This window comes from Mauremys reevesii, linkage group 5 (genome assembly GCF_016161935.1).
Source record: "Mauremys reevesii isolate NIE-2019 linkage group 5, ASM1616193v1, whole genome shotgun sequence".
NCBI lineage: Eukaryota > Metazoa > Chordata > Testudines > Geoemydidae > Mauremys > Mauremys reevesii.
Window position 1 is genome coordinate 52,896,179 of NC_052627.1, and position 17,845 is coordinate 52,914,023.

The following is a 17,845-nucleotide window of genomic DNA, read 5'->3' on the forward strand; positions in this document are numbered from 1 at the left end:
CCTGCATTTATTTATTGACAAATGAAACTTGCAGAATTTTTAATTTTTTGATGCAGAAATTTAATTTTTTTGGTGCAGAATTCCCTCAGGAATAATATTCAAATACATGTTCTCCACACACTGCTGCTTGTATGTGCATATGTACACATTTTATGGGTTAAAACCTAGCCAGCTATTTTTGAAAGTTCAGTCCATGATATCATATAATAAAACAGGGAAACCAATAAATTAATTTATCTGTTTTAGTAGCTGAAATGAAGACTTTTTTTTGGATTAGATGTTTATTTCTATGTGGATCTGTGACTATACGGCAGGAGCTAAAATATTTAGGGAGATTGAACCTTATCGTATACCCCCCTTACCTCATGCATATGCCACCATAATTGTGATTTTATTCCTGGTGAAACCTGAAAATCCCTTTGATAATTTTTTAATCTAATATGGCTGCACCTACAGCTACCAAGAAAAGATAATAGTCTTGCTTAGTGCAGTATCCTCTCTGCCATAGTACTGTACTGCTGTGCCAACATCCAGGGCTGGTGCAACCACTAAGCGAACTAGGGCGCCTAAAAGCCCGCTCAGGGGAGGAGGTGGAGTGGAAGTGAGCTGGGGCGGGATGGGGGGGCATGGGGAGGGCCGCCTGCAGTAACAGGGGAGGGGCGCACAGGGGAACCGCTCCCTGCCCCAGATCACCTCCACTCTGCCTCCTCCGCTGAGCACACAGCCCCCGCTCTAATTCTCCTCCAATCGGTGCCGCAAGACTGGGAGGGAAGGAGAATTAGAGCAGCGCCAGTGTGCTCAGTGGAGGAGAGCTGGGGAGGGCTCCCCGGGTGGCGTTAGCTGCCAAGGAGGGGGCGGGGGCAGCTTCTGCAGGGGGCTCCTGGGTGGGTTAGCTGCTGCAGAGTGGGGGCCTCACCGGGTGGGGTTAGCTGCAGAGGGGGAGGTAGCTGCTGCAGGGGGAGAGGAGGGCTCCCCAGGTGTGGGGGTGTGGTGGGCAGGATTAGCTGCCATGGGGGGGCTCCTCTCATGGGAGGGGCGGGTGGGTGTGGTTAGCTGCTGCGGGGGGTGTGGGGTGTGGCGGGCGGAGTTAGCTGGGTGGGGGGGTGGCGCAAGGTAGAAGTTTCACCTAGGGCATGAAACTTCATTGTACTGGCCCTGCCAACATCAGGTCATATTCTAGTGAAGGGCATGATGAAGCAATATAATTTTCACTCTGAGACAAGAATACCAACCAAGCTGCAATGACAATACAAGATAATTCCTCACAGAGTGCAGCAACAGAGGGAAGCAGGACAAAAGCTAATTCACTGCATGTACAAAGTTAAGATAAATGCCCTCCCACTAGTAAGAGACCTCAGGCAGCAGCTCCAAGGGCCATTAATAATTGCTATGGTCAAAGGATAGTTGCTATGAATTGATGATAGCTTATTTTCCCCACAAAAAATAAGCTATTTTAAAAATAAATAGTGGAGTCCCACACATTCTAACTGATTTTTCAAGATGTTACTATGTAACTTCTGCCTGTGGCATACTGTGTTAATCTGAATGAGACGTGTCATTTTATATTTGATTTTTTTTCCCAACAAATTTGCTGAAAGAGTCATTCTAAGAGCAAATTCCTACAAAGAAAGATTCCTTTCAGAAAGAAAGTACAGTGAGTCACTTTCTCCCCAGGGCAGCAACAAGGCAGGATTCCAAACTAGCACGCTAAATAGCATTACGCTGAAGGATTGGCTGACCATCCTCGCCAGACTACCATACTCCGCCAGCTATGCAATGCACAGGAGGCATGAGGACTTAAACTGTGCAGCCATCATCTCATGATCCCAAATAGTATAATCAAAGGATTATGTATACGTAAAATACTGCAGGTCATTAAGAGGCTGGGCCTTTCCAAGGCATCTGTTGAACATCCAAGGATAGCAGCAATTTCTTCCTACCCTCTGGAGATAGAACAGATAGGAAGGATAGTCATATAATTAAAGCATAGAACTTTGATTCAGGAGATCTAGATTCAGTTCCTGGCTCAGCCACAGACTTTGTGTGTGATTATGAGTAAATCGCAGACTCTCAATTCTCCACTTTTTGTCTTGTCTATTTCTATCATAAGCTCTGGAGACAAGGAATGTTCTTACTGTGTGTTTTACGGTGTTTACCAGAATGGGGCCCAAATCCTCGCTGAAGTCTCCTAGTGCTACACTAAAACAAATAATAATTAATTGAAAGACACTTAGCCTATCTCCCTGCCTAAGGGAAGTACACTACATTGCAATTGCTAGGTAGATGGGAAGCTGGAGAATAAAGTACAAAATATTAAAGATGAAAGATTAGGAAACCTCCAGTCTCCTCCAGAATGCACACGATGGTAGGAAAAACGTGCACAATGGGTTACAGATTTTAGACTATAAGCGCTTCAATCTAGTTACTATGTCTTATATTTGTGTTCAGAAAGCATCTAGCATACTGTGGGTGGTACCAGAAAGAAACTTCAAAGATCTTCAATGGCACAAAGGGCAATTACATGCCCAATTCCCACAGAAAGTCTCCATTAATGCTTTCTGAAAATCTCCCCCAACAACATGTCACAATAGAAAGGAATGCAATGAGCACATAACGCAATATTATAATTATAAAGTATTTTAATTTTTTTAAATGATCATGAAAATAACCATGTTCTATAAACCAAAATGTATCTAATCAGCCTGTTCTAATATTCTAGAATGATTAACAATCAATTCATGCATTATTTAGAGAGAAATGAAATTATCTCTGTTAATTGTTTGGAGTTTTCAACTCATTGTGGCACTATGTTGGTTATTACAAAAACAATATTATTTATGCTTTTGATAAGGGACAAGAAGTTCAGCCATTATTATTGATTTTTCCAAAGCATTCAATGTGATGGGCCATTTTATTAAATGGACTTGAAAAAAATAATGTTAGCTCTGACTCTTTGAGGTGGTACCAGAGCTGAAATAAACAGTGATATATAGGATGATTTTTATTTGTCAGATAAAGTCTATTACTAAAGGAGTCCCCCAGGAGTCTATTTTAGGTTCCCTCATTCTCTTAACAGCAACAATATAGTACAGGCAGCTGCAAGCTCCTCAGTTCATCTTTATATTGATGACACTATTTTGTATTCTGTAGGTAGGCCATTATTGGCAGTTATGAATGAGCTACCAGAGGATTTTAATAAAGTTCAGCCAACGTTTTTGGATTGTTGAAAATGTGATTTTTGAAAAATACAATAAATAATAATACAAGATCAGAATCTGGCCTAATTGTACTTCAGTCGGATAGCTCACATGAGTTCTTGTCTACATTTACAGTGGTGCAGTAGAGCAGCTGTGCTGCTGTAGCACTTAGTGAAGATGCTACTAATGCCAACGGGAGAGCTTCTCCTGTCAGTTGGTAGCTATGCTAATGGGAGAAGCTCTCCCATCAACATAGCACTGTCTACACTGGGGGTTAGATCAGTCTAACTACGTTGCTCAGGGGTGTGGATTTTCCATACCTTTGAGCAACACAATTATACCGACGTAAGTTTGTAGAACATACCAGGGCTCAGTAATGCAAGCCTGACTTGGTGTTCTTGCATTATATACAAGTTATTGATCTCTGTAATACTTAAGGAGGGGAGGAAGATGCCTTTTATAGAGGAAAAAAGAGGAAAACTGCAGATTAGGAAGGTTTTAATAACCATTGGTCATACAGTAAGTACTGGACAAAAAGAGACCATTTAAATTGATACACAAAGATTGGAGGATTTCAAACTTCTTATTGTAATTTCCTTATCACCTCATACTTTCTGAGGTACAGGATATAATATAAAATGTACATTATTAAAGGGGTGGGCTCCCAAACTTATTTCCTGAGCCCTTCCAGGTGGTCCAGAGAGCTGGGCAGCAGTGTATTGCTGTTGGCTCTGCTTTCTTGTGTGCGGCTACAGCCAAGATGTCTGCAAGCAGAATGGCTACTGCAGCATAATATGCATTGCATCTGCCATCCAAGTGCCATCAGCAGCAAGAGACTGCTCCCGGAGGGAGCAATCAGGAACCATTGAGGAACCCGCTGCTTCTGGAGGTGAGGCTACTATGGTGGGAAGCAAGAGCTGCTGCCAGAGCCATCACTGCCACTCTGGTGGGAGTGCACTCAGGAGACACTGCCCAGGAACCCACAGCTTCTGGAGCTGCTACCAAGGGAGCTGTCGCTGCTGAAGGAATCACCAACAGCCATCACAGACAAACACGATCAAGCCATTGAATGAGATAGGGTCCCTGCTTGGGGCGGCGCAATTCCTAGAGCCGCCCCTGATTTCAGCCCTGTTTTGTTTCTTGCTTTCTATCTGAATTTCATGATGGACAGTGTTGCTGTTGCTCAGAGTTTTAGTTTGCTTTGCCTCTATACATTTGCTTTGCTATATACATTTAGCTTTAGATCAGGACCTTATACAATAGAATAAACATGCTATGCACTGCGCCTCAGAAACACCACCTCACAGTGCTTAATAAAAGTAAACATAAAATAAAGAATAAATCAATGCTACTGTACGCTTAAGAGTAAGATATACCACGTTTCTAATTTTGAGTGCGAGTGCTCTATCAAAGAAATGCTGAATAAATGATGGAACTAGAATCCACTCCTTTCTAATGATTCTAAGAAGCTGAGTACAAAATATGAATGAGGCAGTCAATGAAGTGTCGCAGTAGTGATGAACAGGATCTTAAAGTCAACACTAGATACTACTGGAAGCTAAAGTAAAGACTGTAGGAGAGGGGTAATATGCTGGCTAACTCTGAAGTGATTACTGCCTATAGTGTATGTACAACTAAGTGTGCTAAAGAACATTTATATTAGAAGGGTTTTTAAAAAGTGCAAATACAGTAAGCACTTTCCAATTAATCAGTATTCTCTATTTAAATGAACTTTACCACAAGTGATGAATCGTTTCAGATCCTGAACTCATGCACAGTACAGCATGAGAAGGCAAATTCATTTGGCAGGCATCCACAATGGAAACTGGATGATCATAGTGTTCACCTTGCAAGCAATTAATTATGTACCTTACCCATAGTATGCACTGAGTATTTTAGAAATTCACTGAGGGGGAAACTGTAGTTCAATTCCCTGTTCTCTCATTTGGATCAAAATATAGCAGCACTAATATCTACCAGAAAGTTGCTGGATATTAATGTGCTAGATGAAACAACATTTATCATGTCAGTATCTCTGCGGGAGAGTAAAAAATCACAGCAGAGAAAAATTACACATGTCAGTGGAACTTTGACTGGCAACAGCATGGCTCTCCTTTAGGGGAGCATATCATGTAGCCTGCCTAGTCAAGTGGCAAGAATCCCCTTTAGCTAGATGGCCACAGTTAACCTAAAAGAATGCAGATGACAGTGACCAAATATGATTTTGTAGTGAAGTGTGATGGGGTGTCTACCCCACACAGGACATGATGGCATTAATATGGACCTGAGGGTAGGAATACATTATCAGTTTTCAAAGTGGAGAGAGGTAAATAGTGGGATGCCCACAGGATCTGTATTGAAACTGTTCAACATATTCATAAATGATCTGGAAAAAGGGGTAAACAGTGAGATGGCAAATCTGATAAATGTAAAGTACTGCACACTGGAAAACATAATCCCAATTATACATACAAAATGATGGGGGGGTTAAAGTAGCTGTTACCACTCAGGAAAGATATCTTGCAGTCACTGTGAATAGCTCTCTGAAAACACCTGCTCAATGTGGAGCAGCAGTCAAAAAAAGCTATCAGAATGTTAGGAATCACTAGGAAAGTGATAGAAAATATGACAGAAAATATCTTACTGCCACTAAGGTATGCCCACCCCTTGAATAGTGCATGCAATTATGGTTGCCCCATCTCAAAAAAAACATATTACAATTGGGAAAAGAACAGAGAAGGGAAACAAAAATGATTAGGGGTATGGAACAACTTCCTTATGAGGAGAGATTAAAAAGGACTGTTCAGCTTAGAAAAGAGACAAATAAGGGGGGATATGATAGAGGTCTATAAAATCATGAACGGTGTGGAAAAAGTGTATAAGGAAGTGTTATTTACCTCTTCACATAACACAAGAACCAGGGGTCACCCAAAGGAATTAAGAGGCAGCAAGTTTAAAACAAAGATAAGGAAGTACTACTTCACACAACTCACAGTCAGCCTGTAGAACTCATTGCCAAGGAATGTTGTGAAGGCCAAAAGTATAACTGGATTAAAAAAAATAATTTGATAAATTAATGGAGCATACTTCCGTCAATGGCTATTTGGGTATGCAACCCTATGCTCTGAAGGACTGCCAAAAGCTGGGCCTGGATGACAGGGGAAGGATCACTTAAGAACTGCCCTATTCTGTTCATTGCTGGAAGACAAGATACTGGGCTAGGTGGACCATTGGTCTGACCCATATGGTCATTCTTATGATCAGGGGCGGCTCTAGGAATTCCGCCGCCCCAAGCAGGGCGGCGCGCTGCAGGGGGCGCGCTGACGGTCGCCGGTCCTGCGGCTCCGGGGGACCTCTTGCAGACGTGCCTGCGGGAGCTCCGCTGGTCCTGCAGCTCCTGTGGACCTCCCGCAGGCATGACTGCGGAAGGTCCGCCGGAGCCAACTGCCGCCCTGCCGGCAAAATGCCGCCCCACGCGCGCGCTTGGCGCGCTGGGGTCTGGAGCCGGCCCTGCTTATGATATGGTCTTTACTTATACCATCACATACTATTTGTTCCACATTTTCCCCCTGACTTCTTTTTTTCCCCTCATGTGGGGGAAAACAGATTTTTGCCTTAGAAATCATACAACTAGATCTAGATTTTAAAAAATCACTATTGTCCTTCATATCTTCTAGCATACTGTTACCTGTGCTGGAAACCCCCTTCCTGAACTGGTTCACTACGTCTCAATCATTTACTTATTCAAGCCATTCCTTTAGATGAACTCTTTCCAAAAGATCTATAAAATCTTAGTCCTCCTTACTGAGTATAAACAAAGACATTTAAAAAATCCAAATAAAAGTAACGAAAGCTAACAAGATGTATGCTGCACTGGTCAATCACACTGCTCTTCATTACATCCTATTCCCCTATCTCATACTTTGGTTTTCCTCTTGTCTGAAAGGCACCATGCACATAGTTGCTGCTACAGAAATAACAACTTCTTGTTAAAAAATAAAGTAGATGTCTACCACAATTAATACACAAAAATGGTCCTTGCTGTTGCTCAATACTGAGGTCCCTTTCAGCACAAGAATGTGCCTAATGTTCACTTCTCTCTCCTCCTAACATTCCCACTCTCAAAAACGTTATGATTCTAGAGAATACCCATGGCCTGTATAGATTACAGGCTATTCCAGTAGGTTTAGTATACATTTATAAGCCTTGAACTAGGACTCTTAATAAAAGTGAGTGGGAAGCTTCACTGGTCTGGGCAGAGAGAGGAATACCAGAGTACAACTGCTTCCTCTTTGTGCAGTCAGCCATCAATTGCACAGTGCAACAGCTGCCAACAAGGTGAGAACAGGCAGGTCCAGAAATGTGAGATGGTGGTAGGGCCAAGGAGCAGCTGCATAGTTCCAGTCCTAGGTGATAAAATTCCAAGCTGGCCCTCCTCACAAACAGCCCATAGAACTTCGCCAAAAAATACCTAGAACGTATCTGACAGTTACATTGCGAGACGCATTATGCAGCTTTTAATCCATTTAATGCATACAAGGTTAATTTATATCCTTTTAGTTTTTTAATCAAAATGTCATGTTGTATGAAATCAAATCTCTTACAGAAGTGGAAGTATATGACATCAACATTATTACCTTTAACAACCAAACTACTAATCTCATCAAAACTAGATATCAAGTTAGTTTGACAGGATCTATTTTTCATAGATCCATGTTGATTGGCATTAATTATATTACCCTCCTTCGGTTCTTTATTAACAAAGTTCCATATCAGCTGCTCCATTATCTTCCCTGGGATTGATGTCAGACTGACAGGCCTATAATTACCCAGGTCATCCTGTTTACCCTTTTTATATATTCATACAATATTAGCTTTCCTCCAGTCTCCTGGAACTTCCCCTGTAAGTGTTCCAAGACTTATAGGAAATCAGCAGTAGTGGTCCAGGAAGCTCTTTAGCCAGCTCTTTTAAAACTTGGGTGCAAGTAATATGGACCTACTGATTAAAAACGTCTAACTTTATTAACTCCTATTTAACATCCTTCTGATATACTAGTGAAATGGATAATATGACCATCATATGATATGACTACAACATCTGTTCTTTCCCCTGCCCCCATTCAGAACAGAAATATTCATTGAATACTTTTGCTTCTTCTTACTTATTATTGATAATTTTACCATTCATCTAGTGATGGACTAATATCAATGTTAGGATTCTTTTTCTTCCTAATATACTTAAACTCATTATTAGCTCTGCTGGCTATAGATTTCTCTTTGTGTCCCTTTGCTTTCTTTAACAATTTTCTACAATTCCTAGCTTCTGATTTTTTAAATGTTCTATATAGAACAGAAAAAAAGAGAAAGTTGATAGTAAAGGAAAGTAATGGGATGCTAAAGGGAAATATATATAATTTTATAGCTGCCTTCACTTCCCCTCTAAACCAGGTCAGTTTTCTAATCAATTCAGCCTTCTTCCACAATCGTGGGATTGTGACTTTTTGGAAATTGAGTACAGTTTTGATAAACAATTCCCAATTATCTTTCACACTTTTCTAGTAAATTCTTCCTCCCAGCTTTTCTGGCTCAATTGTTTTCTGCTTTGTGAAACTGGCCCCTTTAAAGCACCAAGTATGTATAACTGATCTGGACTTAATTTGTTTTCACATTATAGATGTGATCAAGTCATAATCACGTCTACGCAAGCTACCACTGATTTTTCGTTCTGTGATCAGTACCTCTCTCCTGTTAATAGTTGCACCAAGACAACAAAACTGCTTCTGCGTCTACGTGGCAATCACAATGCTGTCTGGTCATGGGCTACCTTTTTAGGTCCAGGGTCCCTCTCAGTCTGGACCTATGGATTCTGCTTTAACCCATCCCTGTATCTAGGTGATAGGAAAGAGATATTGCAACTGTCATTTCCTCTACAAAACATAAGTAAGGAGTCTTATCCCAGAACTTAAACATTTTTAATGAATTTATTTTGTCAATGATCTCTGTGCAATGATGCTGTTCAAGAGCTCTCTGAAAAGAGCCATTTGCTGCAGAACTGGGCCGTAAAACAGCCATACCTTGTTGCTGAGACCATTCACTGTGTGTTTCAATCAGCTTTTTGAAGATAGACAATTTATCTGAAATATTTTCAGTTGGGGTGCCAAGTGAAAACAACAAATCCTTCATTGAATCAAATGTGTTCACTGGCTCAAACATCTGACAGGTACTGCTGCCTGTTAAGAATGATGATGGGGTTGACAGCCCTGAGGCTTTACTGAAGTGAGTGGATTTGTCACATTTATATTTTATTTCTAAGCTTTACTGAAGAAATTCTGAAAGTAAAGGATTCTCTGGTTATTTACTATTCAAGACTTTCAAAATGGATATGGACCAACTCATTGAAAAGCAACTTTTAATAGGCCAGAAAGAAAATGCAGTTCTAAAAAACTGCTTCCAACTTTTGCTGCTTTCCAGGGTCCAGCTCCACCCAAGGAAAATGAAAAGAATCACAGAGAGGTACCTGCAATTAATTATGTTAAATCTGTTTGTCCCTTTAACTCTATACCACAAGGAGAGAATTCAAGATGGCAGGAGACCTCCACCCACTGGAGAATGGGAGATAAGAAAACCAGATCACATCATTTGAAAAAAGGTAATTGAGAAATCAGAAGTGTGATTTCAGTAATATGTGAAATCAGACCACTTGATGCACAGGGAAGAATATACTTATTGTATTTGCCCCACAATATACACACTACTTTCACTAAGATCAATAGGAATCACATGCACAAATCAAGGATAGAATATCACATATACAATAGTATTTATTAAATATACAGACACTCCTATTTGGATTTTCATTTCAATTGCAACAATTTAATGACTTGAGATACACCAAGACAAAAAAATGCTGCACTGGGTATTGATAGCACAAAAGTCTGAATTCCTGTGTCAGAGGGGTAGCCGTGTTAGTCTGGATCTGTAAAAGCAGCAGAGAGTCCTGTGGCACCTTATAGACTAACAGACGTTTTGGAGCATGAGCTTTCGTGGGTGATAACGAGGTTAGTCAATCAGGGAGGATGAGGCCCTCTTCTAGCAGCTGAGGTGTGAAAACCAAGGGAGGAGAAACTGGTTTTGTAGTTGGTCCTGAAGTTTTTTTGCCGCAGGATGGCCACCTTAAGGATGGCCAGACTTCAAAGAGAAACTGCTGAGCTTCAGTTCATCTGCAAATTTGACACCATCAGCTCAGGATTAAACAAAGACTGTGAATGGCTTGCCAACTATAGAACCAGTTTCTCCTCCCTTGGTTTTCACACTTCAGCTGCTAGAAGAGGGCCTCATCCTCCCTGATTGATCTAACCTCGTTATCTCTAGCCTGCTTCTTGCTTGCATATATATACCTGCCCCTGGAAATTTCCACTACATGCATCCGATGAAGTGGGTATTCACCCACGAAAGCTCATGCTCCAAAACGTCTGTTAGTCTATAAGGTGCCACAGGACTCTGCTGAATTCCTGTAGTCAATTTGCACCATCTTTCCTAAATTGAAAGGAGAGTTAGTAAACCAATCTTTAATGCACTAGGTTTTACAAGCGATAAACATCTGGTGTATCAGTTCAAGTCTCTTATTTTTCATAGTATAAAAGCTATTTGCAGAATTTGCAGAACAATGTTGCATAGCGTAAACAAAAAACTAAACTATAATTTAAATGTGAGAGGTAGCCCTTGATGGATGCCAGATTGTGCTTAGCCCTGCAAGGAGATGGAGTGGGCACAAGCATTAATGGAGTCTAGCATTACCATAAAACTTTCCAAAGGAGCAAAGCCAGAATGGGGCCATGAACATGTCCCTCCTCTCTATAATAGCAATCGGAGCTATGCCAGAATAGGCACGCGAGAAGGTGGCATGAAAGCCACCAAGTTTTCTTGTGATTTTAGCACCTCAAAATCACAGTTTCTGATAAAGGCTGCTCCCAAATCTCAATTTACTTTTACAAATCAAATGCTTTCACACCATTATATATCTCCTACTGTTAACTCTTAAAAGTAGCCTTTCAAAGTTCAATCCAGCCTATTCGTTTTTTTATGTCAAGATCTGTTTCTTCTTGTCTACTGTTTCTTTTCAAAGACTTTACAAGTGTCTCATGGCAATCATTGCAAAAATGCCAGACTGACATGGCGCTTAACAAAGTGATCTACTGAGGATTCATCAGAGTAAAATTGTCTAAACTGTATAAATTAAGAAATGCACTGATGTGTCTCTCTTTACTCATAAAATAAAATGTTATCTTCAGATGCAGAAACCATTTTAAAAGCTTCTGCATCTAGACAATAAAGCATTCAGAAATGCACAGCATAACCTTTTACAACAACATCTTACAGTACTAATCACATAGAAAGGATAAATACATTAGTGTCACACTAGTGTCAAGCCCATTAACCTTATTTAGACAAACCTCAAAAGCATAGCTGCCAAGTCCCCTCAAATGAATAAGTAAGCTTTTGTTAGAAGGCCATTAGATTCCTCCATGGGGAACACTGTGGGTTTGCTCTCCTTTCTATATTTACATCATTATAAATGAAAGCAAAATTCCCCTCAGCATTTCAAAATGAGGTTTTATTAATAGTGGGACATATTCAGTTCTCATTTACACCAGTGTAAACCCAATAAAACTCAGCTGGTTCCACTGAATGGAGAGGGATTATTAGCTCTTGGTTTTACATGCAATTCTTTTATATAACAGTGTGCAATAATATTTGCCTTTTTATTATATTTCATACTGCAAATTAATATTTCATGTTGTAAGAAACTATGGTGGATGCATGACACCATGAACATCTGAGATGATCAAACCTAGAACATTCAGCACTAGAAGCACAAGGATGCAACTGCACAACCTATCACCTGAGCTAAAGGAATAACTCCATTAGCTATCAATAAGCAGCAGGCTGTTATAGTCACTGGTGCCAGTCATTAAGGAGACACATGATCACACACACACTAAGCCAATGCATTACACTACCATCCTAAATAGTCTTCTGCATTGCTATGCCATTTGTTCAGCATGCTTCCATTTTTTATTATTGTTTAGTAGTGTTCTTCTCTAACATCCAGATCCAAGGAAGCACTTAAGAAAATGAACTTTAAGCATGCATTTAAAGTTCAGCAGGTGTTTAAATGCCCTTCCTGAATAGAGATGCTTTCCTGAATTGGGGCCTACATTTTAACTTTGCATCTTACTATATTAATGTTATATTTTTATTAATTGCCCAGTACTCTAAATGTTCTCCAGGTCTATTTGAATTTTCTGCTGTTATCTAACTCCAATTTTAGTACCATCTGCAAATCCTTATTGATGCATTGCTCATTTCATTTTGACATTAGACACTACGAGTCCCAGTATAAGGAGTGTTTAGTCTGCAAAAACCGACAGTACTTCTGTACAAACAAGTTAGTCTGTACAATATACAAGGTCCTATTTAGAGAATTTCTAATGGCTGAATTTTTCCATTCCCTCTTTGAGTCTTAATCTTCATAAGAATTTATTTTATATAGTTGAGATCCTTATGTCCAGCCATTTATAGTAGCTTTCAAACACTCACATTTATTGATAGCTTACCAAAGAAAAACAGAACAGTTGAAATGCCAACAGAAAGAGCGTTTAATGTAGAAAACTCAGGAATTGCTCATTAGTGGTAAAACATGAAGATATGAAAGATAGTGCATGCAAGTGTCACCCACCAGCTGAAACACTACAGTGGTCAAAGGATTTAGGGGAGCTAATGATATATATGAAATGGTACTTTAGTACATCACCACAGTAAATGAGCAACTTGCAAGTGGGCTATACTCTGAATCCTCACAGTGCTTTGCTGAATCATTCTTTCTAGCAATTAACTTATTTCTTTTTAAATAATATGTGTCCCTGCTGAAGGATATATTGCAAAAGCACTCCTAAGTGTGATCACTTTAGATTTAACTGCTTTTGAAATTAATCCATAAACACAACTTCTAGCATCAGGATATGAAATATATCTGTTTGGATCATTACTCTACTAAAACTTTAAAACAACATTTAACTTAGGTATGAGTTGTACAAACCCAATTTAAACAAATTAGGAAAGAAATTCTAATCATATATGGCAGTGGAGTTGAGGACATACAATTTATTACCTCTTAGGAGGCTGCCTTGAAATTTATGGTCTTGCAGGGATTTTTGTTAAATATTTGTTACACAGCTTAGATGCAAAATGTTTGTATTTTACAAATCCTTTGCATACTATTCAGTATCCATAAAAATAATTACCTATGAAATATTAGTTCTTCTAGGACTAACAGATAACACAATGTAAGGGTCATATTCACTTTATAATCTAAACTTATCTACTTGAAATTATTTCCTATGATTAACATGTAGATATTCAAAACCCTATCACATCTCCTAATTACACATTCTTAATTACTTCTCTCTTAATGGTTGCATAGCTATACTTAACAATGCAATGTAAAGTTTTTGTGTTTTTTTTAAATGATGATTTAATTAAATATAACCAACACCAGTCCAAACTTGCTTTGTCATCCTTTTTTATCTTGGATAACATGAGCTAATGAGAATTACCAACTACAACAAATGTTTAATTCTGATTTAGTAATATTTGTCTAGCTCCATTTTATTTAAATGTTTTAATAAGAATTTAACTGCTTGAAAGTTAAGAGAGTAAATAAAATTTTCTTTTTTATAGGGTACAGACATGTTGCTAAAATTGTGTGTCTTATGAAAGCCTATGAAAAAGCATTAAAAATGAACTACTAATTAACTAGATCCAAATCCTGCAGTCCTTATTTATCAATAAAGCAAGTTTTGGCCTGTAACACATTCACTACTGGCCAGTACTAAGGCGATATAGTACATGCATGTTTTTGCAACACAAGTAGCAGAAAAACAAACCAGAAAACTAAAACCAGATATATACCTTCTCATACAATCCAGTGCCCGGATAAAGAAGTCCTTATGCAGTTGATGTTCGTCTCTCAAGATTGAGCACTGTTCTAGTGTCACCGACATGGACGTTCTGTCTTTGGCACTTTTGCAACAGGTGAAACGGATTCCATTTAGCTTGCGGCAAATCTATAAAACAGACAAATGAAATTATTCCTGTTGTGCATCCTATCCACTGTAAAGGATAGCATAAAATGAACTCACATATTTTATAGTTATAGAGAATTTACACTGAGGCTTAACTTTTTTTTTTTCCGGTTAAAACTAACCCAACTCAAATAGAATTCAATCATTATGCTTCTGCCATGTGATCCTAAGAAGTTTAGTCAATGATCATCAGACAAACTGGAAAAGGAGCGAATAAAGAAAGCTATTTTCTTTTAATGTCACATGTACTACTGTAATTAATGTTCACCTATACTTCCAAACACCAAATTAACATTAGAAGTATTTCAGATAAGCTTCATTTCTAAGAAGGAAATTCATTCTGGTCTGGAGGACATACACAAGGTCCTCTGCACCATTTAACCTCCACGGTGGGGTTGCACTGAGGAGGCTCTTAGAACTGACCCACAGGACTTGTCCAGAAAGATGTATCATGTTAGAAAATGTATTAACAAACATGTTTTAACTAACACAATGTTACATATGCTTTTGTTCTTTGTGTAGGCAGGGACAAGTCATGTTTAAAAATGTGTTAGCTGGTCATGATTAATCCTAGGATCCATTCCTAAGGTTAACAATGACTCACTAATGCACTTTTATCAACATGACTGTTGTTGTCTACACTAAGAAGAAAATCATGTTTCACATGCTAGTTAAAACGTGTTAATGAACACAATGTCTAATGATGTATTTTCCCAATGCAGACAAGGCTACAGAGGAGTTTTTATAACCAGTGTATGTTGTGGAGAGGGTGCTTGTGCCAGACCTTCGCAGACTGGGGCCCTGAGGACGGACCATGGAATCCATGTTTATTAGACATGTCTGTGTAAATAGTACAGGCGAGGTTGCAGCCTCTATTTTAGCCAATTTCATCATCTTAAAAACCAGATCTTAAAGCCCTTCATTAGCACAGCAGGTCTATAAATATCTGCCATCTTGGGAAAAATGAGGCAGCTATGTAATGGATTTTAGCAGGGCAATGTGTGCCCTCAGACACTGTGGCTGGCAAGTGATTGCAGCTGGTCAGTGTTTGAGATTACGGAGCATTTTTGAAATATTGAAGGCTACAATAATAAGTACATAACTCCAGCACATTTAACGCAACAATTCTCTGGCCTTGTGCCTTCAGCCATTTGAAGTGTGTATTAAAAGCCTCATAAAACACAATTTGGAGCGTCTTAGGATTCCTTTTTTGTTGTATATTTCATTTTTAAGTCTTGTTTTCTGTTTGATTGCTATTAACCGTAATGTGTATAGTACTATTAGTTGTGTGCCACTTTTTACAACCGGTTATGTGTCAGACAAGGAAAAGGATCCCTGGTCAAAGTAGCTGAATATAGATGAAAGATCTGAGAGGATACAATTAGAATACAAATATATTTTGTGAAGGGCAGCACAGACTGACTTGGAGGTCACAGAAGCACCATCTAATACTTTCAGGTTTATTTTTTGAAGTAAAATTAGAAATTGAATGTGGCTCAACAATCAGGGGTGCTGCTACTGAACGTGACACTGACCAGGCTGCGCTTTTAAGCATGTGTATTCCTGACCCTTCCGTTATCAATTTTGCATCGGTGCCCTGGGCTGTGTCAGTTTTTGTTTAAAATTTTTCTGTAGGATCATTAAAGAGATTCTGATTAAGCTTTTTAAATTAAAATATGAAACTGCAAAGAGGCCAGGATTTGACAGAACAGGTGTTGAAGGGGAAGGGATTTGAAATAGAACAGGGCTAGGGAAAGGGCTAAGGAAGATTTAATAGCTAAAAAAACCACCAAGCCCTACAAAATGTATATTGTCCTTACTCTTAAGTATGAATAACTGTAGTCATTGATATGACTAAACTTACCAATTACCAACCTGTGGAATCCGAGATACTGTAGTACTTCTTTATATTCAGAAGAGGAAGTAATTGTGGTGAAATGGATTTCCATTATTGGTAAAAGTTACAAGGAAAAAGGCTTTTACTGTCTTTTCCCACTCTCTGTGATGTCCACCTATTTCATTTATAGTTCAGGTGTATGAATGCTTAATATATGAATGAAGTGATATGGTGAGGAGATACCGGGTACCTAGGATTTTGATGGTAATGGTTTTCAGGATTCTGACCCTGTATGGAAACCAAACTTATAAAGCCATTCATATTTTTCAACCTTCAAAGTGTCCAAGGTATACACAATGAAAATATGTGAAAAAGACTGAAATATGGAACATATTTCTTGTCATGACAAAAACTGACAAATTATCCTAGTTTCTAATTCTAACACTTGTTTAAGGATGATTTCTTCCTCTGTGAATTAAGAAAACCAATTTTTAAAAACAGAAATCCAGAGGAAAAATTCCACCATGTGAAAATGTAACAAGCTCCCAACATTAGCAGTACCAAAGGATCATCAGTAGAATATGAACCCTTGACCTTCAAATACAGACCTCTACCACTTGAACTAAATGAGCAATTATTAACCTCTAAGTGGACCAGCCAATACGAGAGGATATAAGCCACACAACTATTTACTACTAGACAGCAGTTGAAGGAGACTCTTATATTACCTTAGCGTTTTATATTGTCACCCATCACTGTAGTATCTGAGCATCGCCCACGTAAAATCAATAGCAAAGTTCATAGTGGCTTTTTGGCTTTCTTCCCTTTTGGGGTTGAAACCTATGCTTTATTGCAGGGGGGTGGGTTAGGTTGGATGATTTATTTTTGTTAGGGATGTCAAGCAATTAAAAATATTAATCGTGATTAATCGCGCTGTTAAACAATAAAAATACCATCTATTTAAATATTTTTGGATGTTTTCTATATTTTCAAATATATTAATTACAATTACAACACAGCACTCACCTTATATTTATTTTTATTACAAATATTTGCACTGTAAAAAACAAAAGATATAACATTTTTCAATTCACCTTATACAGTAAAACCTCACTTAACGTTGTAGTTGTGTTCCTGAAAAATGCAAATTTAAGTGAAATGATGTGAAATGAATCCAATTTTCCCATAAGATTTAATGTAAATGCAGGGGGTTAGGTTCCAAGGAAATTTTTTGGGGGCATACAAAAGGCATTATATACTGTAGAGTAGTGTACTGTGGTGGGGAGGTGCCCCTGGCTTACCACTGGGGCTCAGGGCTGGGGGTCCAGGGTCTGGAAGGGAGTTAGGGTGCGGAAGGGTGCTCAGGGTGGGGTGCAGGGTCTAAAAGGGAGTTAGGCTGCGAGAGGGCACTCAGGGTGGGCGTGCAGGAGGAGGATCAGGGCTGGGGCAGGCAGGAGGTGAAGAGCACTTACCTGGGGCAGATCCTGTTTGGTGAAGGGGGTATGCAGGTGGCTCTGTGCAGCACAGCACTGCCCCCCCATGGCCACAATTCTGGGAGCTGCCCCTCCCTCCCTGGCAGGCAGGGCCACCTGAAATGCAGGGGCTTTAGGGGCTGCAGGATCCTGGGCTAAGGGGGCCCCAGACGCCTGCTCTCACTTTCAGATGAT

At 39.3% G+C, this 17,845-nt stretch overlaps 1 protein-coding gene across 11 annotated transcripts in view; it reads right to left on the reverse strand.

The window, feature by feature from the left end:
• Nucleotides 1–17,845, reverse strand: part of INPP4B (inositol polyphosphate-4-phosphatase type II B) — a 554,905-nt gene that overhangs the window by 78,601 nt on the left and 458,459 nt on the right. For all 11 annotated transcript variants that reach the window (XM_039539756.1, XM_039539755.1, XM_039539753.1 and 8 more), the window contains one exon: nucleotides 14,169–14,323. In XM_039539756.1, coding sequence (XP_039395690.1) covers nucleotides 14,169–14,323 — 155 coding nt within the window. The remainder of the gene's footprint in view (nucleotides 1–14,168; nucleotides 14,324–17,845) is intronic.